The 27074-nt window shown below is 32.1% G+C and overlaps 2 protein-coding genes across 11 annotated transcripts in view; one reads left to right on the top strand and one right to left on the bottom strand.

Moving 5' to 3' along the window:
- LOC113397709 (protein madd-4) overlaps positions 1 to 27074 on the bottom strand; it is a 165293-nt gene that overhangs the window by 127177 nt on the left and 11042 nt on the right. The window lies entirely within an intron of this gene.
- On the top strand, positions 4925 to 7042 carry LOC113397723 (cilia- and flagella-associated protein 298-A). The gene is made up of 4 exons (XM_026636176.2): positions 4925 to 5191; positions 5473 to 5643; positions 6310 to 6553; positions 6778 to 7042. Exons 1-4 carry the CDS (start codon positions 4985 to 4987, stop codon positions 7032 to 7034), a joined length of 879 nt encoding a protein of 292 aa, XP_026491961.2. The 5' UTR covers positions 4925 to 4984; the 3' UTR covers positions 7035 to 7042.

Genomic DNA, 27074 nt, shown 5'->3' with positions numbered 1-27074 from the left:
GTAGTTTTTCTACTTCTTTCTTTCAGTTCAATTTAATCCCCATTGAATATGACGACTCAGAAGTACGTATAAGAGCCAGAGCCTACTTGAATAAAGAATATTTTGATTTTGGTAGCTCTTCACATCTTAAGAAAGATTAATCGAACAATATCTAGTGCTGTCGGAAAATTTGTAAATATTTACTGGTATGATAATATATTTTAATATTCCTCTACTCATTTATGTATTTTATTGTTCAATAAAATCAAATTGCATAAAAGATTGTCTTAAAGTATTGGCTGGCATGAGGCGTTCCTCAATCATTATTCGTTTTTCAATTAAATTTCAAACAAAACATCACACAGACCTATAAATTTATATACGAAAATGGTTATCTATTTACAATAGCACAGATTTCAAATTCAATTATTTCAAAATCAATTCTTTCTCATTCTCTATCTTAACAATACAGAACTGTATTATCGTTTTCCTCTTAAGTATTTCAAGAGGTAGCTATTGGTTCATCAAATCGATACAATATTTTATAAATTGCTATCCTCATCTCGACTGGAACCTTTGTCTAATGTACCGCGAGTGCTCAGTGGGCTGAGTAATACGACGCTTCGTGGGACAAGGGGTATTTAGTTATATAGTCCATTAGCAGCTCTACCTGCAACTTCGTTCTTTATTTAAATATATTTCAAAAATAGAATACGCGTTTCATATGACATGTATTGACACGATGACTTTCAATAATCCTCCCCATAAACGTTGTGTAGCAACCCATATTTGTCTTCTTCTGTCTAATATTAAATTACACGTGACAGAAAGAGAAAGTCACGAAAGTCAATTTTTTATGTTTTCCCTTCAACATATGTTCGAAAATATAATTAAAATTTAATTATTACTTATTTTAAATAACTAAGTTGCCCTATACTTGCCCTTAATAATAAATGATTACGTTCTATTTCGTAGTTTATATACGTAACATCATACCACATCTAACAGAAGGCTTTGTGTAGACCTGGCAATTAGCACCTACTCAAATGTTAAATTTGTTAAAATGTTAAATTTAAATTAATCTATTCTATGTAGCATTGCACTTAGTTATATAGTAAGTACATCCATTGGTTTGGAAAAAATACCCTGACCCCAGAATAACGAACGGAAGAAATTCAGAGATTATTTTTTTATATTTTATAATTATTTACTTGGTTGGTAGGGCTTTGTGCAGGTCCGTCTAGGTAGGTACCACCCGCTCATCAGATATTCTACCGCCAAACAGCAGTACTCAATGTTGTTGTGTTCCGGTTTGAAGGGTGAATGAGCCAGTGTAACTACAGGCACGAGGGACATAATATATTAGTTCCCGAGGTTGGTGGCGTATTGGTGAAGTAAGAAAATATTAATATTTCTAACAGCACCAATGTCTATCAGTGGTGGTGACCACTTACCATCAGGTGGCTCATTTGCTCGTCCAGCTACCTATAGGTATAATAAAAAAAAGCTTATTATTTTCAATGTTAAAAAGAACCAGAACACGATCATCTAATTCACAAAATGTGCTATCAACTATAAACATACTAATTGTAATATGACCTTTTATATATAACATAATCAGCCTGTAAATTTCCCGCTGCTGGGCTAAGGCCTCCTCTCCCGTTGAGGAGAAGGTATGGAGCATATTCCACCACGCTGCTCCAATGCGGGTTGATTGCAGAATGCAGAATTTCGTTGAAATTAGACACATGCAGGTTTCCTCACGATGTTTTCCTTCACCGCCGAGCACGAGATGAATTATAAACACAAATTAAGTACATGAAAATTCAGTAGTGCCTGCCTGGGTTTGAACCCGAAATCATCGGTTGAGATGCACGCGTTCTAACTACTGGGCCATCTCGGCTCGTTATTATATATAAACGTAATACATAATCTATATTTTTATTTCAAATCTTTTATTTGCAACTTCGCCCTTTTCTGAGTACACATCGGCCTAGAAAACATATTCGACTATGTATAACTTTACTGTTATTATTAAACTGACGATTAATTAAAACACAACAATAATGCATTAATAAATAAACACACAGTGGAAATTTAAAAGGTTATTTCACTATTCATATGCCGGACGCAGTAACGCGCGTTTCATAAATATTTCAATATTTCAATAGACCGAGTGAAATGGTATTGAATGTTACGTCAGTGAAATAAAAGGAGTTCTTTATAAAAATTAAATCCCACATTAGCCGCGTCGTCCCCACAATACGAACGAAGTGAAATTCAACATAAAAAAAAAATGACATTAATTTATGTATTTTTATTTATGTTTACTTATTTGTAGGACTCTGTGTTAGCTCGTTTTGGTACTCGTCATATATTTTACCAAGCAGCAATAGTAGTACAGTGGTATTAGTATTACTGTGTTCCGGTTTGAAGGGTGACAGTGTAACTACGGGCACGAGGGGCGTATTATCTTAGTTTTGAAGGTCGCTGAGACGTTGGCGATGTAAGGAATTGTTAATTTCTATGAATACTTACCATTTGCCCGTCCTTTATCATAAAAATAAGTAATTATAATGTTCAGTAAAGTATAAGTAGTATATTCAATAAAGTTGCCTTTACTATAGACACAAGGGACATAAAATATTAGCTCCCAAGGTTGGTGGCGCATTTGTGATGTAAGGAATGGTTAATATTACTTACAACGCCTTTGTCTATGGGCGGTCCTGACCACTTACCATAAGGTTGCCCATAATTATGTTCTTCCGCCAACCTATACCATAAAAAAATAACGCCGCTGTACAATGGTAACTGAGACTTGATGTGCTCTTTTATTTATGAAATAAGTAGATGAATCGAATGAGCCATGTGATGGTAAGTGGCCACAATCGGCCATAGACATTGACGGCTTAACTTTTTTTAACCATTTCTTACAACGGCAAAGCGTCATCTAACTTGTAAGTTTACAAACTTAGATATGGCTTAGACATGGCAGGCTTGCACAAAGCCCTACTACCAAGTATTTGGAGTAATTTACAATTCTTAAATTACAATTTAAAAATATAAATTAATACAGCTACAAGTTATCATATAAGTAATGTTACATAATAAGTAAGAAAATTCACCTCAATTGTACATTAGGCTTTTAAGTCTAACTTTTTATCGTTTACATTCTCAAGTTAGAAGTTTAAGTTCTTATTTCGAGCGTATATAAAATTATTCGCTAAGTTTATATCCGCTCGGGCCATTCAAAACTTTACTTTAGTCTACATCTAAATGCTGCACCTGCACTAGTGAGTTCTGCAGGTGGTTCGTTTTATAATTCTGTCGCCTTTTTTTAAGTCAAAAATACGTTGAACATAATACTGCCTCAGTCTAGTGGCTGTCTTATAAGAGTACAAGAACCAGGACGCAGGTGTTAATTTTAAAGTGTTGATAAAAAAGATGGGAGTGATACACTCTCGTCCTTGAGGCTGCACGGGAAAACCATTGGTTCAGTGATCTACCCCCTTTTTTACCAATGTGTGAGATTGAATGAGGAATAAAAAAGCACCTGTGTTTTTGCACTATATTTTCTGTGCAGATGAATAGTTTTATAATGGACTAGAGTGTTAGTAGTTTAGTCAACAGAGCATTATTATTACACAGAAAATTCTAATGAATACTTCACTCAAGCGAATTGAAAATGTACGTTAGAACACTTTTAGTACCCGCGTAACCCTAAACTGCCCAGCATGTCACGATCGCCCAAATGAAAAGAACATTATAATTGACTATTGCAGACCAAATTAAAATTCTGCAATAAACAAAATATTTGACAACTATTAAAATTGGTACCAAAGAGAGTTTTGCGCATGGATTAATACTCATAGAGACAAAGGCAATGGAGGACCTAGTTTCTAAATGACGTATGCAAATGGAGGAATTGTAATTGAAAATACAGTTACATTTGTAATGAAGTTTATTCGCTTAGAATATTATTATTTCCATTTGTGTTCTCGTTTGTTAACACGTACTCATCACTTATTTTATCGCAGCGTAACATTTGAGTGAGCCAGTGTAAGTACAGGTACAAGGAACTGAACAACTAAGTTCCCAAGGTTGGTGACAAATTACCAATGTAAGAAATCTTTGATATTTCTTACAGTGTCAATGCCTATGGTCAGTAGTGACCACTTACTACTTACTGTTGGTAACTCATTTGCCAGCCTTATCTTATTATAAAAAAAAACTAACAAATTTGTTTTTTACTAACAAGTGCTATTGAAAAATACTGTAATAGCACTTACATCAATGGATATATATATTCAAGGTTGATTATGCCACTACACTAAGAAAGCTTTGATTTGAAATAAGAAATCATTTTGTTAGATCTTCGACAAAAGTAACAAAGTAACTAAGGCGAGACATACAACACAACTATCCTAATTTAAATAAAATTAGAATATATTTATCAGAAATTCTATTACAGTTAATTTTATTATTTTAATAGTTCTTGGAAATAACCGCCTGGATTTAGGCTCGGGATCTATCCCAGAACTTATTGAACAATAATTGTGAATACAAACATCATTGTAAATCTGTATATTATAAAAAAACAACTATACAGAAGAAACGGCATGAAACTGCAAGAAACTGCAAGAAACGACTGCCTTCCGAAACGATGATAAAGTTGAAATATTGACAATTCATAAATGCTTTTATTTAAAGATATTAGAAGCTAAAATTTTGTTATAATCAGCTACTTAGTATTTATTTCTAAAAATGGTTATAGTAAACTTTTTTCTACAATTACATTCTACAATTATTTTCTACATTCATAGGTATATGAACCATTAAAAAAAACTTGCTGTATAATTGAAAAAAGAAAAAAAAATTGTCACCATAGAAACGTAACACGTATCCATAGCAACGGTTATTTGTTCGATAGCAGTACCTCGTGTTTGCATTCGAAAGTTCGAACGAAAAGTCTATAGTGAATAGAAAAAAAAACAGCGAACTAAAAATGGTGATTCTTCATATAAAAAGGGGTGACGAAAACCAATTTTTATATGAAACGGACGTGAATAACACAGTTAACGATGTTGTGGCTGATATTGTAGCTATATACAACGGAAGGTTAAAAGTGACAAGAATCTGCTACGAAATGGAAGAACTGCAGAAGCACGGTACGTCCTTACCGCAAGAAATGCAAGGATTGACGGAGGATCAAGTATGTACATTATATATTTTTCAAAGAAAATTGTAATTAAGGCAAAAGCAGTATTATGGTAATATGATTATAATTGACAAAGTTGATTCATTAAGACAGCTGTGTATCTATATATGTATTTTATCATTTAGCAATTAATATTTTTATGTTGCAAAAAATCTTTATGGTTTTCATTGATCCGAAATAAAATAAATGAGCAACTGATAGCAGTATTATCGAATAACTGTCTATAAAAATCATTTTTTTTTTTAATAATGAAAAATGAAAATAATATATTGCAGATAAAAGAATTAAAACTGGAAGATCCTTGGGCTAAGCGCTGTGCCCCAGCTGAATATATTATAGCAAAAGATGAGATGGGACGCCGGTGTGGGTTGGCACCACCACCTCATCTCCAAGATGTATTAAAGAAAGCTGCAGAAGTAGCGAAAGAATTTATTAGCAAGAAACACGTGGGTATTTGTTTTGATAATTGTTAATAAATATAAAAAAATGTACAACCTATCATTCAAAAGATATTCTATTAATATAAATATCATAAAATGTTTGCGTAATATTGATTACTGAAGCATAAACTAGATTAAACCAGATCTCGCCAAGTTACATTTTCCAGAAATCGCTCTGTCGGTGCAATTCTTTTAAAAGACGTCCGTGACTTTTGCCAAATATCCGACAAATTTGTTCTATTTAATAAAAGTTATCAGCAATTTTTTATCTTGGACCAATCTTGCTTAATATTTTGGCAAGGTATAAAACCGCAATGTTATTTATCTCTTATGTAATATGATTTGATTAATTTAATTCTATAAAATTATGAAATAATTATGGTACTGCATCTTTATATATTAAGTTATCAACGTGTAAAACTATTTTCATATCAAAAATAGGAATAGTCTCTAAATAATAAGAATACTCATACATTGGATCTTAACAGAATATTTCGAGCTGATTTTTGTTGTTTTTAAATTTTACATGTTTATTAAAATTTGTAACAGACACAATAACCGTTTTATAATTATTCTTTGTCTATTGAGCCCAACAGTATGATTCTTTTTTAACTTAAATTACTCTAGAGACAGAAATATGGTCTAAAAATAATAGTAACGATTTAATAACAGATTGATCTTCGCAAGTGCTTGACCCAAAAAGACGTATGCCGAGCCCTTGATGAGCTTCGAGGGGCTACAAAGATCGTTTTCCCAGCCGGTCTACCACCTCACGACCCTGTTCGGAAGGAGCTAGATAATGTTGAAGATCTGTCTGGAACTCAAGCAGCTAATGAGGTCATCGACCCGTCTCGAGCGTGCCTCTGGGCGTGTGGAAAGAAACTACTCAACGGTAACAAGTTGAGCGATCACTTAGGTGAGTTGTGAGCAAAATATTCGATACTTAAAAGTTGTGTTATTTTAAAGCTTGGTGTAGATATGTATAAAGATCAATTTGATTTTGATTAAAATAATTTTATGTAATTTAATTAATTTGTGTACTGGTTGTATTGGCTTATTAACAATTTTTCATCTCAGCTTTTCAAAAATAGTATTTATTCCTTAGACAATAACAAATTAATTAATTAAGAATTATTTTAGGTAAAAATGACAAATCCAAGGTGACAGTCAAATTATGCTCCTCATCTGAAGGAGCTCCTGGAAGAGAACCCATTATGACTGAAGAAGAGAGAAAGCAACTCATGTTGCAGGCATACAGAAAACAAGAGGAATGGAAGAAATTGGAACAGGACAATGACGATAACTATCTGAACTCGAAATGGGCTGACGGTCAAATCTTGAAACGTCAATTTCATGGCTTAAACAATATTTCATGGAAACCGCTGATGAAGAAATAGTATCACCGTAAAGCATGATTGCAATAAATTCTTAATTATACAGTTTAGCTTTTAATGTTTTAAAACATATTTGTTTAAGTTTCAGTGGGGAGTTTTGTGCTCTTTGCTTATTGTATGCCATAAAAGCTGAACTTTTTTACGAGTTTGTCCAGTGTTGATACGTTTTCTGGTTGAGTTGATAGTGAAGTATAACTGTCTAACTGTAAACTAATGATTGCTTGGAACTAATCTCGTATTCAGCTAGTTAATACCAAAAACATTATTCTAACAGCATATTTTGTAAAAAATAATCTTCGTTTAAGCTTTTTAATATTAATTTTGGCGTATTTAAATTAATAAACATTTTAAAATAAGGTTTAGAATTTCAATTAAATCCATACAAAACTAAATTTAGGGATAACCTGACAAATACACAATTTAAATTGTATTTAAAGAAATAACTAACCAACTAACTAACCAACTAACCAAACTAACTAACCAAATAACTAACCAACTTCCTAGTGCCAATGTAAGACCAAAAAAATCAATATCACTCACACACAAGCACTATAAAGACTATAAAGACCCAATAATAGCTGATAATTTAAGAAATTTTCGTTAAAAAAAGAACATTAAAGGACTCTAATTATTTAATCTTCGAATGCTTGTATAAAAGAGACATCGTAATCATAATACATTTTTCATTTCCAAATGACAATGTCATTGAATCCTAATCAAAAAGTCATACGTCATCTCCGTCGTTTCTTTCATCTCTTGTTCCTTGGAAACCATCGATCATACACATTTCCAACTGAAAAAGGGTTTAGACAGGTAACGTTAATGCTTTTATATAAAATTGACATAATGAAGAATTTTGTCTTGTTTTTCTTTCACATATATTATAAAGGATTTTGTTTTGAATCAATTTTCATGTCCTCATTTTGCCACACAAAAGACTATTTTGCTTATATTAAGTTTTAAGCCAAAATCATTAATTATAATTCAATGAAGAACGGCAATGAAGAAATGAAATGAAAGTCTGAAATGGAATAAGCTTCGAACCTTCTCCGCAAAGGAAGAGGAGGACTCAAAACAGCAATAGGACAGTTACAAGCTGTTACTTTACTTTTAATCTTTTATACGAGTAGGTAGGGAAGTAGTAAAATGTTATTTTATCTTTGAAATTTATAAGTGGGAAACTTAAAACTGTTCCTATTCATATTTCACTCACAAAGATAGCACAAAACATTATGGTGAGTGTTAACAAGCCAATCGATGAAAATTCTTAAGTACGATAAGTGTTTGTCCCTAGTATCCCCCACGTAAATTATTTTTCTTCATTTGAGGTATTTTAACAATACATTTAGGCTAAAATTTTAATATAAAATAATTAATTACTTATTCCCTTAAATTAAATTCATCCAAACTTCAGATATATTTTAGATTTCTTAACCCGTGAACAATTTTGTTTTAGGAAGGCAGAGTACAATGAGTTTTATGACGATGTCTGGTCGTCTCTGCTCAGAACTGTCACGGATGCCACCAACCATGTGATCTAAGATATTACCTTGTTTGTTTTGTATGTCTTGTACCGGTTTGTCACCGGTTACAATAATATAGCCAAGATGGTAGGGCTTTGCGCAAGCCCGTCTGGATACCACCCACTCATCAGATATTCTACCGCTATACAGCAGAACTCAGTATTGATGTGTTCCGGTTTCAAGGGTGAGTGACCTAGTGTAACTACAGGCACAAGGGACAATGGTGGAGCATTGATGATGTAAGGAATGGTTAATATTTCTTACAGCGCCGTTATCAATGGGCAGTGGTGACCACTCACCATCAGATGGCCCATCTGCCTTCCAATACAATAAAAAAAAACATACAAACTCGTAGAATTTTAATAAAAACGCATTAATATGACACAACAAAATTTAATAAGAAATTGTACGTAAGTTACGACATCTCGGAAATTCCACGTCACTCTCATAAATTCATATATGGCGAGTTCTTCGTGTTCTAAATTATTTCATTCATTTTTGATATTCACATTTTTATGTTATCAATTCTTTGTGATATTTGAATAGAACATAGATTTCCAAGTATTGTTAGAAACAATGCATAATTATATCAGACCAGCCACTTCAACTCAATTCATTTTCAATAAAGCTATTTTCATTATGCTCGACTTTATAATTTACTGACTTTACAATACATGTGATTCGAGTTCATAGATCAGAAATTCAAATGAAGAAAGATAGAAAAAACCCTTGAAATATACCTGAATTGTTATTACCCAAAAAGATCTGGGTAATAACAATTACTAAAAGTAACAAACAAAAATTTAAAGTTATTTAAATAAAAATAATTATTAACTGCTTACTAGGACTTACTATTTTTACTATTTCCTACTTCAAGTGTAGAAATTGTATGCGTTGAAGTGTCTGTCTGCGAGGCAATGTTCTGACTGATATAAGCGTTGAAGCAAATGGATTAGGAAGCAAGTTAATCGAAAAAGCAAAAAAATCTGAGAGTCAAACTTCAGGCCGGGCAACTTAAATAGCACGTGCTGAAAAAAATCCTCAAGAACATAATTTTATCTAACCAAGTAAAAATTATTTTCTAATTTTAACGCTGTATGAGACAGCTATTTAAGATGGTATTTTCAACAAAAAGAAATAAAAATTCTGATATCATCATCATCATTTACTTTAGAGCGTCAATAGCGCAATGGTTTACGGGCCGCCTAGCGATGTAAAAAGTCACAGGATCGATCCTGGCTGTTGTCGTCCCCACTCCTGACACAAGCGATAAACTTAAAAGGAGGGGTAAATAGGAATATTAGTAATTTCCTTAATTAATTTGGGGCATTGCTACAATTCTTTATAACAAAAAAAATTACTTATCTACATTCATAATTTCAATAAAAATGTTGATTAATTATTTTGCCATCGATAAAATTAAACTGAAAAATGATAAGTTACTGGTAACACGGCAGCGACACCAATTTTCCATTCAATTGAACGCAATTTATAAATAAAATGAGTGTCATTATTATATTTTAACATCAATGGAGCGACAAATTCTTATAAAGTTTTGTATATTAATGTTTTAAAATGTTCGATTAATGAAATTTATCTTTTTATTTATAACATAATATATGTAATATATGTGTTCCCCAGGGTTCTGTGCTTTTCCCCACACTCTTTCTTTTGCACATCAATGATATGCTAACCCTTGGGAACATACATTGCTAGACGATAGTACAGTGCATGGGGGTTACCACGGACGTGCAGTAGCCGGGCAGGCCGAAACTGAGGAGAAGCGGAGGGATCTTGTTGTTGAACTCGATAGGACGTTAGAACTCATTGCCAAATGAGGTTTTGATAATCTTGTCGAGTTTAATACCAAGAAAATGCAGGCCTTCACAACGAAAAAGTCACCATTTTTCCTAGTTCCTTCCCTCAGTGGCACTACGCTAGTGCTACAAAGCCAAATTGCCGTACTAGGTATCGACGTTCGCTGTGACCTTAATCCAAGGGATTATATCGAGGCTGTTATCAAAACAGCTTCACGGAAACTCGGGGTCCTGAACAAGGTGCGACGTTTTTTCACGCCACAACAACTGCTCCTGCTGTACAAATCGCAGGTGCGGTCTTGCGTTGAATATTGCTCGCACCTCTGGGATGGCTCCGCTAAGTACTTAATGGAAGCCTTGGATCTCGAAACTGTATCACGACGAGTGCTCTGAGGAATTATTCTCTTTAATTTCTGCTTCCCCTTTCCTTCACAAATCTACGCGTGCTGGCTCGCGGTGTCACGGCCTAACTGTGACATCGATTCCATCGCGCACAAAGAAATTTGGCAACTCTTTTCTTTGTCGCACCGCCAAAAAATGGAACTCTTTACCAGCACACGTGTTCCCCTCTTCTTAGGTTATAAGAAGTGTGCCTTCAAACGAGTCGTGAAAAGGCATCTTGCGGGCTGGCATGGCGAGGGTGACTGGTGCAGCTTATTCTAGCTGACTATACTAGTCGTCTTCGCGTTTGGACTCCACTTCCACTTACCATCAGGTGGAGTGGAGTCATATGTCTGCCCGGACATAATAAAAAAAAAAGATATAAAAATGGCACTTACAGCACATTTATGGAGATGCAATAATAAATTAGGACACAGACTAAACGCACATATTCTACCACCGATCACAAAAACTTAGTATAATTGTGTTCCGCTTAAAAGGGTGAAAAAAAAAAACAAAATATGGGCCCTGGGTAGATTTTGTGAAGACAAGCACAAGTAAGAAATAATTAAGAATATGACAAGGAATAGGACTAAATTGAAGAGGAAAACACTCCTAACGCAATATGAATGAGACTAGAGCAAGAAAATACTAACACGTTTGTTTTGTATGTCGAGTTCCAAATTTTCTCTCACAGAATATTAACAGGATATCCAATGTTAATATTTATATCTAGGTGTAATTGAATATACAGATAATCAAATTTTATTGTTACAAAGGTAAATCGATAACGGAACAATGTTTACGCGTAAAACTCAATTTAAAATTGATAACGTTCATACACTCTCATTATCGTATGGAATTTTAGTAACTAGATACGACAATTCCTCGTCTGTTTTTATTACGATGCTGATATAAATAATATATACTTGTGCTTAACTCGGACACCAGCTCTTCACAGATTCTAGACTATACTTTGAATGTATAATTTCGAAGAATATATTATTTTTTTATTATGTAAGGTATGTTTTTGTGAACGGAAATAATCATTATTATTATTGTTATTACTTTGGTCAATTAAGGGTTAGTACTATAGATTTTCATTTGCTCAATTTGTGTTTATAATTCACTAACGAACAGGCCTGGCTTCGTACGGATGCAGTTTTTACGGTGCGGGTATTTACCCTATAGCTCTTATGAATAATGTAGCTTTCTACCAGTATATAGAGTAAATTTTAATAAAAAAAATATATAGAAATAATAACAAAAATACAATATACATTAATCCGCAAGTTATTAAAATTGAGGCTCAGCTGGACGATGCCTTGTTATTATTACAAGAAAAAAAAATAATAACAAATGTCAAAAAAGTCAGATTTTTAATTTTAACGTGACGTCTGTTGTCATTGCTAGAACGTACGTTAAGTATGAATGTAGCGAAATAATCTGTGCCCTCCTGGCACAAATAAAAGCCAGAATAAAAAAAAAAAAAGTATGAATGTGACATTGGCGAAATAATCTTTGCCCTGTCGGCACAACTAAAAGCCATTAAATTAAGAATTGAATTGAATGAATGTATGTCAAACGTATGTCAAACCCATGGGAGTGTGTTTAATGTTTTTTTTTTAATACTTAAATATAAATTTTGTACACCCTTTTTTCGGATCAAACTTTAAACTATGCCAATTTCATACATTTTAAAAAATCACATGTTTTTCAACCAGCTGTCCAGTGGTTGATTAAATAAAGGTTTCTCAACCTCCGACGGACTCACCGAATATAATATCGGAGATTTTAACTGAATACAGGTTCACATTTAAGAAATGTCACCTACTTTTAAAAAGTAAACATTTTATTAAAAATATAAAAAAAGTAAAAATTTGTAACGTCTATACTTTACGAGAATTGAAAGTTAATCCACCACGTTGCTCTATACAAATTAATAAAAATATACCTAAAATTGCATATTAGATTTACATGTAAATTTTATTTATTCATTATATTCAATTAGTTTTTTATTATTATTATAAATGTCAAATAAAATATAAAAACAAAACTGACGCGAACCGATTAGCGTCACCAAAATTCATTTAAGTCTCCCTTAATCTCTGAACCGAATACGGCTCTTCTAGTTAAACTTCATCTCGTATGTTTTATTTGACGTTTTCATAATTACGTTGCTCATTAGCGGCCGGATCCGGTCGCAACCGGATGTAACCGGTTGTGGTTGATTACAGGTATTATACGGAAGCCTGTAATCCAGTGATGAATGCAGGGGTATGTAATACGGTTCAACAGGAATGTGCTTAAATGTCCCTTAATCGAATAAAGTGAGGTGTCATTTAAACTTAACATGTTTATATATTGAACGTAATTTCAACCTATATTATAAATGAATCTGACTTTGTTTACTGAATTTTCTTCAAGTCTTAACTTTTTTTTTAATAGGAATGCGGACAGAAAGCCCTCTGATGAAGGTAAGTGGTCACATTGGCACTGTAAGATATAAACTATTATTTATATAAAACCAATGCGCCACTAACCTCGGGAGCTAAGACGTTACATGTTCCTATAGTTACACTGGCTCCCTCACCTTTCGAACCAGAACACAATGATATTGAGTATTGCTGTTTGGCGATCGCTCAAGCGATCCTGTCATTGCACACCCGTTGTCAGAGGTACAAGAAGAAAACAAAAGTTATCCACTAACATGGTCCCACATATGCGGGCAAAACTTGCGTGGAAACTAGTAAAATCAAAATTTATTATTATTACTATTATTCAACACTGTTTTTACACACCAGAAATAAAATAGATATAAAAATTCCAATTATGTATATATTCTATTTTTTTACAAGATGCCAATTAACAATTGTTTAAGGATTGACACTGGATGTAATAATCAAATCAAATCAAAATATACTTTATTCAAGAAGGATTTTACAAGCACTTTTAAATCGTTATTTAACAAACTATTTAAAGTAAAGCTACCACCGGTTCGGAATGTAGATTATATCGAGAAGAACCGGAAAGAAACTCAGTAGTTACTCTTTTTCAATATCTAAAAATACAGTCATGTTAGTTAAATACAATTATATGTATGTTATGTCTCCTGCCTGGAAGTCAACAAGCATTAACTCCACGCTTTTTTATCATCTATATAATCTTTTATCGAATAATATGTCTGATTACTTTAAAAACGTATATATATTGTTTGACTTTCTTACACACAGTAGCAGATATTTCAACATATTATGATATATTTAACACCTCTTCTTTTCTAATTAAAGGATTGTCTTTATTTTTAGTTCAACTAACATGCCATATACTACGTTTAAATTGTATCCTAATACACAGTCATCAACCCGAAACAACTGCGCCAGCTAATCTTTCATTGTAAATATAAGTACGATTTCATGAAAATAACAATGAAAATCCTTCACGGAATTCAGTTATTCTCTTAACACTGGCTTAAAATAAAATTTAAACAAACCAACATTAACTCGCACCGGCAAAATTCTTACAGTAAACATGTACTCTGCGAAATGCCGACATTGCATTTTGCTGCAAAATAATTATAAATGTACGGTATATTAATGCTTTCACTTCACCTGTTAAGCGATGGTATGCGATAATATCATGCAGGATAATTATTAGACAATAGATGAATAGGTTTGAATTTTACAGTATTACTGACAAATATAAAAAAAAAACATTTGTGTCGCGTGTTATGTATTCATCACTTTAAATCAAATCAGACTTTTAGTTCCCGTTATTAGCGCGTAAAACTATCTTCAAAATAAAAAGTAAATTACAGATTTATCATATATAATTTTGACTAACATATATTATTGTAATATATATTATAAAGTACGATCAATTAATTTCCAAAAAACACATAAGTAATTTTCTTTCTTATGACATCCATACCGTGCTATAAATAAAATGGATATTTTACAAAATATATTTTAATTATATCTGTGTATAGTATAACTCAAACAGTGAACAACAAACTCAATAATTTGTAAACTTACATTAGGAATTCCGAGTGGCTAGGTAATTCGCCTTTTAATTTTTAAGAAATATTCAGATTTTTTTAGAATTAACTTTTTATTTTATACGCTACTCCGGAATAATGTAGTCATGTATTATTTTTTTATATTGTACGGACATTAACTGCTGGAGCCAGACCGCAAATACTGATTGGATATTGGCAAACTGCTTTCTATTAAATACATACAGAAATAATGCAGGAGTTAGTTTGCATAAGCAAAAATGGAAATTTTAAAAATTAAAAGCCGTTATTATCGAAAATGTACATAAACAATTAAGAGAAAAATTAATAAAATATCGAATATCGTGCCGTTCCGTTCCTTACCAAACAAGGAAGATCTGTTCCGACCATACTGAATGTAACATCATCGGCTTACGGCGACTCTTGCCCAGGAAAAACCATGGTGTACAAGTGGCACAATTTATTTAAACAAGGAAGGAAATCACTTGAAGACGACCCGAGGCCGGCCAGAAGCATCGAGGTGACCATGCCAGAACTTATCCAAAAAGTTGAGTAAATTCTACTCGACGATGGTCGATTAAAATAAACAACTGGCAGAAAAGGTTGAAGTATCCGATACAACTGTTTTTAAAATCCTGCATGGTCATCTTTGCACGACTAAGGTCAGCGCAAAATGGGTGCCGAAAATGCTCAAGCCGTCGCAAAAACAACAGCGCGTGAGTATTCACGTACATTTTTGGACCTCTGCAACGAAGACAAGGATGGTGTGTTGAGTCGAATTGTTACTGGGTACGAAACTTGGGTTCATCATTATTAACCTGAGTTGAAACAAGACTCCATGCAGTGATATAAAAAGGGTACAGCACCTCCCAAGAAGTTTAAGGTGTCACAGTCAGCTAGGAAACTCATGGTAACGGTTTTTTGTGACTCTGAAGGAATATTATTGATCAATTATAAAAATTAAGGTGTTGCTATAACCGGGTAAGATTACGCTTCAATATTAGGGCGATTAAAAAAAGCTATTAAAGAGAAAAGTTGGGGAAAATTGACAAAAGGTGTGCTGCTTCTGCACGACAACGCGATCGTCCACAAAAGCCGCGTTGCGTTGACTGCCCTTTATAAGGTGGGCTTCGATATTTTGAATACCCTACAGCCCAGGCCTGGCTCCGAGTGATTACTACATATTTCCAAAAATGAAAAAAAGAGCTACGACGTAAGAAATTTACCACTGATGATTAATATATAATATAATGGATACAGTTTCGGCGTATTTTAATGACAAAAACAAAACATTTTTATGAGGGTATAAATAAATTATTTGGAAGATCTGAAAAATGTCCGTCTTGCAGGTAAATATATTTTTAAAGGAAAAAATTGATTTTTTGTTTCCCCCTCTATGCCCAATTCCGCGAATATAAAAACGCTCCCTCGTATAAAGCGAAAGCAACTTCGTTCTAACCGGCTGTCCCAAGATACGTCAAACTTATAACGAATTATTAGTACTATTAGTTACGGTATTCGATTTTCGAATCATTTGATAGTTATTTCCATAAATATCATGCACTAAACATTAAAAACGTAAATTTTCACTAAAACTCGACATAAATATAAGAATATTCCTTAATAATTTCTTTAAGTAGCAGCTAGAAATTTCAGTATAGTGCAAATAGCTCGTCTAGATTTCCAAGCGCGAACTTTTAATGGTTTCGTTATAACATTACATGGTTTAAAATTTAACAAGAACTTGGAAACTGATATTTTTATTAAAAAGCATTTTTTATTAAAAAAAAATTGTAATAGAACGTAACTTTTATAGTTACGTATAAACTTTGTATTTATTTTTGTGTTTCGATATCTGTAAATGTTAATTTAAAAAATTATGACCGCAGTCTGTCAATATATTTAACATTTTTTTTCTATGGAAATAAATAACAAGGACGATCTAAGTTTGCCGCTGACAAATTAGTCAAGAGTGGCTGAGAGAATTTGTTTTAAAGGCCTTTTTAGGGAATGTTATCTTTGTCCAGAGATTTGTTATTTTTTATTGTTTATATGAGCGAAAGCCACGAAGAGACTAACATTAGACAAATCAATTTTAGGTGTAATTATGGATTTATATCAATAAAGGCAACTTCATTTTCGGTGACTTTCTGATGGTAAGTGTTCATAGACATTAAAAATTCTTTACATCACTAATGCGTAACCTTAAAAACTAAGATGATATGCAACTTGTGCCTATAGTAACACATCAAACCGGAACACAACAATACAAAGTATTGCTGTTTGGCGGTAGAATATGTAATGAGTGGCCGTAACATACCCAGACGGGCTTGCACAAAGCCCTACCACCAGTAAAGTAAATACTATTCTCTTTTTAAAATTTACATAAAACCTAAAACTATTGCGTTTCAATTAGTGTGTACTTATCATTGTGTGCGTGTATGTATACTATACACACGTGTGTGTATTAAATTTACACACGAATTCGCAAATCACAAACACAACGATTCAATAATAAACATTTGACATTTGACAATTGTGATTAACAATCGCGAGTATTATTCAAATTAGCATGCAGGCTTGAATTGAATATCGGAGGAGTTTGGTGGTTCGGTAATGAATAATTATTTCACGGTAACCGAGTATACGTGATCAGGAGAACGTGCCAAACGGCTGTGCTATATTTACATGCGATAGTGTACTGGTGTAAGTTACTGGCTGATAAAGTTATGAGAACTCATATATAAATATTATCGAATTTGCGAGATCTATTGATGTGCATGCATTAAAATACATAAATATACATTAAAATTAGTACTTAGTATATTTGTGAGGAGTAATAAGTGTATAATAAATGAAGAGACGCTATTATTTGTAATCTTTAACTGCCTGAAAATCTACTAAATCAAAATATACAAAACTTGTACTAAAAGATACTCCGAAACGCGATTCATCTTATGGACTATTCCAGAACTGCGTCAAGTTCTGTGTTAAAACGAATATCCAAAATTGCGCAAACAGGTACCTAACAAATTTTTGCAAATATCCCCTTAAACTTACACCCGGGACGCTAAGACTATTGACGCGAGTGAACGAATTTCACGTTCTTCTAAATATATATTCTATTTAATGACATGAGCTAATAAATTGAAACATAAACTAATTATAATAATCTAACTCATTTTATCATAATTAGTTAAGTATTATTATTGGACATTAATCTAAAATATCTTCAAAAGTTTTATTTTCTATGGTATTCAGAATAATCGTGTTTTGTTTTTTTATGTTTTCTAATTCCCATAATATTCTAATCTAATTGATAAAGAGCTCTCATATTATGATTTGTAGTTTAAGGAGAGACATACATTATATTTTATATGTTGTATAATTTTTGGGATAGGCTATCTGTTATATCAATATAGTCGTGGAGGAAATAGTCGGCCTGGGCGCTTTCCAAGCGAACGCTGCCAAAACTATAACAAATACACGATAACTTTGTATGTTTGATTTGTAGAACTCCAAAAGTAAATCACAGTAACATATTTATGTGTACAGAAATCGCAAACAGATATAATTGATTCATTTTCATACAAATGTCGAGTATACTTCATGTAATTTATTTTTGTGTGTTATGGATGTTAGTAAAATACTATAATTTTGGTTGGTAATTTTTTAATAAACAAATAATAATTTAAAACGGATCAATTTGCCTTTAAAGCTGTTCTCCGAGAAGAACCGGCAAGAAACTCAGTAGTTACTCTTTTTCGATATCTAAAAATACAGTCATGCTAGTTAAATACAATTATATATGTATGTTATGTATTTCTTTGATACAAGTAATTAATATTTTAACCTGACATACACTCGATCAAGTAATTGAACGAGGCATGGCTTCGACTATTAGAATCACGTATGGTACGATAAATAAAGATTTTTCACGCTTAAGAATTTTATAATTAAGCACGTCTAGACAATTGACGCCTTTAACATTCTTTACACCTTCATTATACTTTAATCGTCCCTGTTATTGTTTCCATATTTAACTTTAAAATATAATTTTAGTGTTAAAGAAAAAAAATGCACGCGTGTAACGTCAAGTCTTCATTTAAAGCGAATGGAACTGCGAAAACCAGATACTCTTATAAAAATTAGGTCAAAATCAATATATTCTTTATACAGGTAGTCTCACAAAAGCACTTTTGAATCGTCTGAATGTTACATTGTCGAATTAAACGTAAAGCTACCACCGCTTTGGAGAGTAGATTCTGTTGAGAACCGGCAAGAAACACAATAGCTCTCTTATCAACAATTCTAATTACAGAGTATGCCAATAAAGTACAATTAAATTTATATATATTCTGCCTAGAAATCAATAAATACAAAGTTTTTCATAATGTCAAGTTAAAAATAACCGTGGATTTATTAGAGAAACGAATACAGGTCAGCCGCGTAAAAGAACTTCATTCCAAAAAATCAGTCAATTGCAGTAAAAAGTCGAGAATCTAAATTAGAAACTTGTGTACATGGGACCCTTTATTGCAATAAGAAAATTAAAATTATTCAACAAACTTAGCGAGCGGGAAATATTTAATATGCGGCATGTGTTATGGGGTCATGTCGTATTGTTGTAGAAAAATTGAAGCGAGTGCGTTTGACGCTGAAAACACATTATAAATTATTTTATCACAAAAGGAGAATTGAAATTCCTTTTCGATTTTCGTCTTACAATTCAAGCTTTTGTTTATGTTAAACTATAATAAGGAACGAGGAATCGAGGGTTTACCTAAAATAATTTGGGTGTCAATTAAATAGTGACCTAAATTAAATGAAATTTACTTTGTAAGCAAAATAAATGGAGCTGCTTCAAGTAAGCAGCAAATATAACTGAATTGATGCAATTAATATAAAATTAAATTTGAAGTAGGCAATGAGCGAGTGAGAAAAATGTTTAATTTTGTTTATCAAACAAAAATCTAACCTAAACTCACCTAACTAGATTTATATAACCAAATGATACCAAACGATTTTGTAATTCTGCGGACCAAATAAATAATGATTTATTAGGTATATTTATTTTGAAAACATATACATTATCAAGTTGACGAAATATCTACTTATTTCCTAATAATCCTTGATTTAGTTTCTGACCAAGAATTCCTAGTGGATAAAGATTAAGTTTTCAAAATTACTTTAAATTATAGCACCTATAATGAGTAGACCCTAGTGGTCATAAAATGGAAATCTTAGTTGAAGAGAGTGAGTTTAAGCCCGGATAAGAACCACTATATATTCACGGTGTTAAACAATTTCTTTTCTAATTTATTTCGTGCTCGGAGGTGAAGGAGTACAACCTTTTTTTCGCTGGAAAACCCCATTACGCGTTTCCTCCACATGATGTGGGGGTATGTGAGGCTCGCCGGCGCTGAAGGCGTCGCAATACCCACTAAATAACCAGCGATACCCACTCCGTCTTTTCGGGAGACGTCACGAGATTGCTTGCGCATACTACCGTGGAAGGAATACATCCTGATAGAACCCATATGTAGGATGAATTCTGACCTTCTCTAACGAAGAAGTTTCACATAACATAATATAATAAATGCATAAAGTTATAAGTCGAGCGCTGTTAATTTCAACTCCAAACGTTTTTTTCAGTAGAAGGACATTAAGAGTTATTTTCAAGTTTCGACTTCTTGTAATAAAATGAAGCCCATGCAGAAGCAGGGTCGGTCGGTTGTTAGTGATAAAGCTTTTTGCATACATCACTCTTTATTTACCTTCGTAATCCAGGGTATCGTACGAAATTACCCCCGGCCCGATAACGTAATCATATGATTGGCCCTAATAAATCTACCTGACGTCTATGAATATTGATGAGTAGCGTTGACATAAAAATAAATATATTTTTTTAACAAAGTGTTGTTTTGTTCGAGAAGCATTATGGATATATATTTTTTTTTGTTTATCATATTTCTTTTATTTTGTTATCGTTATGTTATTAATAAATATTTTTTTCTAAAATAACCAATATAACATCTATATTGTTAACCAGTGTTACGCACTGTTCATTAAACTATACGTCCCACGTTTTAATTTCTATTCGAAATTTAAGGTGTTATAATAATATATGTCATATAAAATTAGTATTTGAAAATAAACAAAGAAAAGTCAAAAGTTTGAAGTGTATTAAGATTAGTGTACATCATTATGTGTGTGATAGTGCGTTCCAGTGTGTGTGTTTCAACAAATGTACTCGAAGATTTTTTATTCGATCAATTATATATTTTCAAATATTATTGTTACTTACATTAAAATGAAATGATGAAAGTTTTGCAAACATTTACAAAATACGTGCTCCTAATATTTTTCATTTTGAAGTTATAAAATTAGGGGATATAGGGCAACTATTGGGGACATTAATTTATCCGACCTGATAAATTCCTTATTTTCAGTGTACTGTATACAAGACAAAATAGCTAAGTAATTTTTATGAAATATTTATACAATTATTGACCCAGAAAGTGTTAATAGTAGAAACCCTTCGCGTAGTCGGATATTAAAAAGCTGTTGCAATACTAAATAAAATGTAATCGTCAGTATTTCATTTTAGCATGAATATAAAGCACAGTAAATTTCATAGCAGCGAAACTAAATAACTCAATTTAACCTGAACTGTAACTTCGGATTTCAGTGATTATGAAATTGTAATATTTTGAGAAACAGATTTAGGTAAGAAAATTTATTACATAATTTTCGTTTGAGCAATTTAGTATTAAGTCTAATTTTAGGAAGGTCTTTATGCAAACTTAACATCCAACTCTAACTACTGGAAATGTAAAATTTAAAAGAATCGTTAAAGAGCGTTTGTGTACTAAAGGATATTACAAAACTAATAACTTCTTAGTTGACTGCAAACCTTGGGAATGAGCTGATCGCGTTCAGGCTGTTTTAAATAAAGAAAATATTTTTATTTTTTTTTTGTGATTATAATAATTGTAAAAAACGTCATTAAAAAAACCCATTGAGTTTCTTTCGTCGGTTCTTCTGAGGTTCGAGGTGATTATTTCCGAACCGTTGGTAGATTTTCCACAATCAATAAGCAAGTGACGACGTGGTTTCCGTGGTCGAGTAGTGTGTATACCGGTTTTCATGGGTACGCTACTCCGAGGTCCCGGTTTCGATTCCCGGCCGAATCGATGTAGAAAAAGTTCATTAGTTTTCTACGTTGTCTTGGGTGTTGTTTGTGGTACCGTCGTTACTTTTGATTTTCCATAACACAAGTGCTTTAGCTATTTACATTGTCATCAGAGTAATATATGTGATGTTGTCCAATATTTATTTAAGTGTAATGCTTTTATATTGAATAAAGACTTTTGACTTTGACTGGATCTTTTATCTTTTTTATGATTTGATTATCCAGTGCAAACATGCTATATATTATGTTTGCGGCACACCTTGATTTATTATGGACCAGAAACTAAATTAAGTTAAATGTGGAATTCGTATGTTATATTCCACATTTAAGCCGATCCTACTAATCAGAACGAGGTTTCCTCAATTCCTCTATACCAACAACAATTTAAGAATAGTTTCTCTAAACGATCACGTTGGTTTTCCTTTTCTGGACCAAAATCAATATCAAAATATTATTTATTCAAGTAGGCACATAAAAGCACATTTGAATCATCATGTAACAGTGTAAATTTAAATGGAAAGATACCAATTCGGAAAGTATATCCTACCGACTAGACCATTATTAGACAACAATTTTAATGACAGAGTACGTCAGTAAAGAACAATTACATTTCATGCTTTTAATCTTTAATATATTCTTGTAGTGGGTAACTTGCCTTACATAACAATATTTTTTAACATGTACTTTAAATTTTTCAAAAAATAATCATACGGTCATAAATTATTTAAAAAAAAAATTGGCCATAGTCATAGACCAAAATTCTGTCATCGTACATCATCCATAATTACTTCAAAAATACACACTAAATACATTTTTAATATTAATAATCAAAGTAAAATGAAGAAAAATGTATTACAATAAATAATATTATTACAATGTCTTGTAAAAAATATATCGATAATCCACAAACTTTTTTTTCTATCTCTACATCAATAATTGTTCTGTCTACAGACATTTTTTTCACAGAATATGCTGCAATTACATTAAATCGAACGCAGTTGTTGTTTCTACGATAAGGTTTGATAAGATTATTTGAAAAAAAATAAAAAACATACTTCGATTTGGAAACGATTTGAATAAAAATTGTTCGAACATTAATAAATTCTCTTACATAAATAACACACTTCTAAGTGCTCGCAGATGGTGTAAAATGATTAAATATGAGACTTTTAAATTGATGCGAGGTGTAAATAAAATTCAGATAATATATGAATGCGAGTCTGACTAATCCAGCTGAAATATTATATGTAAAATAATTTATTAACTTTTTTTTCTTTAATGTTAAATCGGTGTTATGTTAAGTCTACACGTGGAAATTGGATCAGCGTAGTAGAATCAGCTCCAAACCTACACTTCAAATCGTTGAGTTAGCCCAGCAGTGGGATTAACGGGAATAATGTTATAAAACCATTTTTACACATTATATTAATCGGTATTCATAAAAACGAAACAAGCTGTTCATTTCAGTAGCCACGAGAAAGTTCGTTGAAACAATAGTTTTGCCAACGGTCTCATAATTCAACTTTTCGAAATATAAATAAAATCAGCACTGAAAATTGTTTTGTATCGTAGTTCGGACCACGTCCGTAGTTACAACCGCTTTTGTGCAAAGGAAAAAGTTTCAGTTATAGAAAATGTTTAAATGATATTCAAATCTTATGACTGTTTATCATGAATATAAAATTTTTATTTTATTTATATACTAAAAATCGAATCGTTACATTTATTAGATTTATAATATTTAAAACAATTAGTGATGTTATTTTATTATAGCTTATTTACTTAATATTATAACACATTCTAGAACTTCATGAAAAAGTCTGTATGTGTCGGATGAAAATCTGCCATATGCGTATGATAAAATGAGTTCCAAAACACCTCACAAAAAGGAAGAGGAGGTCTTCTTCCAACCGTTACTTTACATACTTAAACATCCAATGGTTATTCAGGAGATTATACTAAATCAATATCAGCCGAAGATAAGTTTGGTAACATTATAAAAATAATTATTATTAATACATTTTATTGAAAATAATGATTAAAGCATTTTTTATTACTAGCAACTCGACCAGACTTCGCAATATTACTAATAATCTATAGCACTCAGTAATGATGTAGCTTCTTTATAATATGAATATAGATATTACTATAGCAAAAATAAGAGCCAAGTGCTATTCTACCAGGGTGATAATTACTTTTGCTTAAATGAATAACCGTAAATGAGTAGGATTTTTTCATTTAATATTCAAATACATCGAATACGTGTATTTATTGTATAATTTTTCGCCCAGTAAATCGGAATTTCGATAAAACGAGGAAATGATAGCATTCTTTCCAACATTCCACGCGTAAATGATTTTTTTACCGTAGATGTTTTTTAAATTCATTCGTATGTACTGAAGGCCTTAATATAAGTTATTATTATTTAAATAAAATACCGTAACATAATAAATATATCAATATCATATCATCATAGGGTGGTGAACAGTTACTATCAGGTTTTCCATTGGCCCGTCCACCAATCAAAACCGAATTAAAAAATATATTTAAAGGTGCATGTCAAATTATTTTGACGGTTAAAATCAATGATCGGCTAAGGTATTCGTGTTATTATAACACGATCGTAAGAATGTATTTGACCCGCTTGCTGAATATTTATACCATAGTCCTTAAAGGAACATGCTACGGGATTAATCCGTATAACTTTGTATTGCCTACAGTCGTCAAACTTCTCTCTTGGAAACTTTCTTTCTTAGGAATCCTGGAAGAAAACTATATATTTTTATGTGATTTAACAAATGATTCTTATACAATTATTATCTAATTATAAATATGAAAGTATCTCTGATTGAATAAGTTTAAACGACAACAACGGCCATAACATCTTAGTTCCTAAGGTTAGTGGCGCATTGGCGTTGTAAGGAATGGTTAATATTTCTTACAGCGTCATTGTCTATGGGCGGTGGTGACCACTTACTATCTGGTCGCCCATTTACTCGTCTGCCTACCTATATCATAAAAAAAAAACAATTGTAGAATTCCTATTCCTTAATGTTTAGGAGATATGTAACCATATTTTTTTGTGTTTTTATTAATATAATAAAAGATACTATTTTGATAATAGGGACGAATAATAGCAAATTAAAATATATTGCTTTGTGCAAGCCCGTCTGGTTACCTGCCACTAATAACATAGTCCACAGACAAACAGCAATAAAAAAGCATAATATTATTAAATACAGGATTATATAGATGAAAGGCGATGAGCTAATACTTGTTGACATCCAGTCAGATCTTCCAAGAAGACGACAAGCTCGAAGTCCAGCGAAGATCTGCTGATGTTCAGTAAAAATATAAAATAACGCCACAATTTATAAAAATAAAATGTAAAAAAAGGCACGGGCAACTGTGAGCCCGTGGATGTTGTAAAGTAAATAAAAAAAAAAAAAGACATCCAGTCAGAATATATTATATACATATATAATTATATTTAGCTAACATAACTTTGTATTTTAAATGTTGAAAATGAGTAAATACTGAGGTTCTTCTCGGTAGAATCTATATTTCAACCCGGGGTAGTTTCACTTCGTTTGTAAAATGACGATTTAAAAGTACTCGTAAAAGCCTACTTGAGTCAAATATATTTTGATTTTGAACAAGGGACATAACATTTTAGTTCAAGGTTGGTGGCGCTTTGAAGATGTAAGGTATGTTAAATTTTCTTCATTTCCTATCAGTTGCCAATTTACAAACCAGCAAAATTGGCAAAATCAAAATAAATAAAAACATTTGATTTCGGAAATATCAGTATAAATGATACAATGGTATTTCTAAGAATTGTTTTGATTTCAAGCTCCAATGAAATTCTCATTTGTCAACCTTTACAGGTAGACTCGGCTCCGCAGCATACGGTTAGGAAAGTTAGACATAACGGATATTAGTCATATAATGTCTTACGACATATTACTTCTGGGGTATTGACTTTTTACTCTAGAAAAACATTCCTATATTATATCATACAATATATATATCACAACAATATTCCGTATTACAATTATGTTTCTAAGAATAGTATGTAAATTATTATTAATAAAATTGATCTTGAATCAGCGAAAATCATTTTATGAACATGAAAAGTAAACATAAACTTGTTACACCAAGTTTCCGAATTTCCGAAGTCAATATAAGATCCTCAGGGTAAATATCAGCACATTTGATTATATAATAAAATTCCGCAAATCATGGTACTGGAGCCGAGATGGCCCAGTGGTTAGAACGCGTGCATCTTAACCGATGATTTCGGGTTCAAACCCAGGCAGGCACCACTGAACTTTCATGTGCTTAATTTGTGTTTATAATTCATCTCGTGCTCCGCGGTGAAGGAAAACATCGTGAGGAAACCTGCATGTGTCTAATTTCAACGAAATTCTGCCACATGTGTATTCCGCCAACCCGCATTGGAGCAGCGAGGTGGAATATGCTCCAAACCTTCTCCTCAAAAGGAGAGGAGGCCTTTAGCCCAGCAGTGGGAAATTTACAGGCTGCTAATGCATGGTACTTACATATACATAAATTTAAAGCTTATGTTGAAAAAAGATCGATAAATTGAGCTTATCATTCGATATAAGATTTTATAGACTGTAAAAATATATGGATATAATATAAAAAATTATACAAAAAACCGACTTCAATTTTTTTTCAATTTGAAATGGGACCATACAGGATGTACCTATACCTACAAATAGATCTATACCTACGAAAAAAAAATCTAAATCGGTTTTTTAATAAATTATATAAATTTAGGGCTATTCCGTGTACTTATTACTATTTCTTATCGGTAAAATGTACTTTCCGAACCGGTGGTAACTTTTTATTTAATTCAACACTGTAACATCATGATTCAAATATGTTGTTATGAGCTTACTTCTGTTAATAATATTTTTATTTTAGAATTGTATATTATCGGTGAAATCACTAAGTTTCTTGTTCTTGTTAACCTTTAATTTTATCTTTTAATATAACTGTACTAAAAATCAGTAGTTTAAGATCTTGTAATACTTAAATAAAATAAATTATTAATTATGTTTCTAAATATAAGTATCTCAAAGAACG

The sequence above is a fragment of the Vanessa tameamea genome, chromosome 23, assembly GCF_037043105.1.
Source record: "Vanessa tameamea isolate UH-Manoa-2023 chromosome 23, ilVanTame1 primary haplotype, whole genome shotgun sequence".
NCBI lineage: Eukaryota > Metazoa > Arthropoda > Insecta > Lepidoptera > Nymphalidae > Vanessa > Vanessa tameamea.
This window is presented reverse-complemented; position numbering and strand designations above follow the sequence as displayed.

Bases quoted from the DNA above. Each gene is read 5' to 3' on its own strand.
- LOC113397723 (XM_026636176.2), top strand. From the start codon at position 4,985: ATGGTGATTCTTCATATAAAAAGGGGTGACGAAAACCAATTTTTATAT. The intron at 5,192-5,472 runs GTATGTACATTA...AATATATTGCAG, and splicing joins AAGGATTGACGGAGGATCAA to ATAAAAGAATTAAAACTGGA. The intron at 5,644-6,309 runs GTGGGTATTTGT...ATTTAATAACAG, and splicing joins AATTTATTAGCAAGAAACAC to ATTGATCTTCGCAAGTGCTT.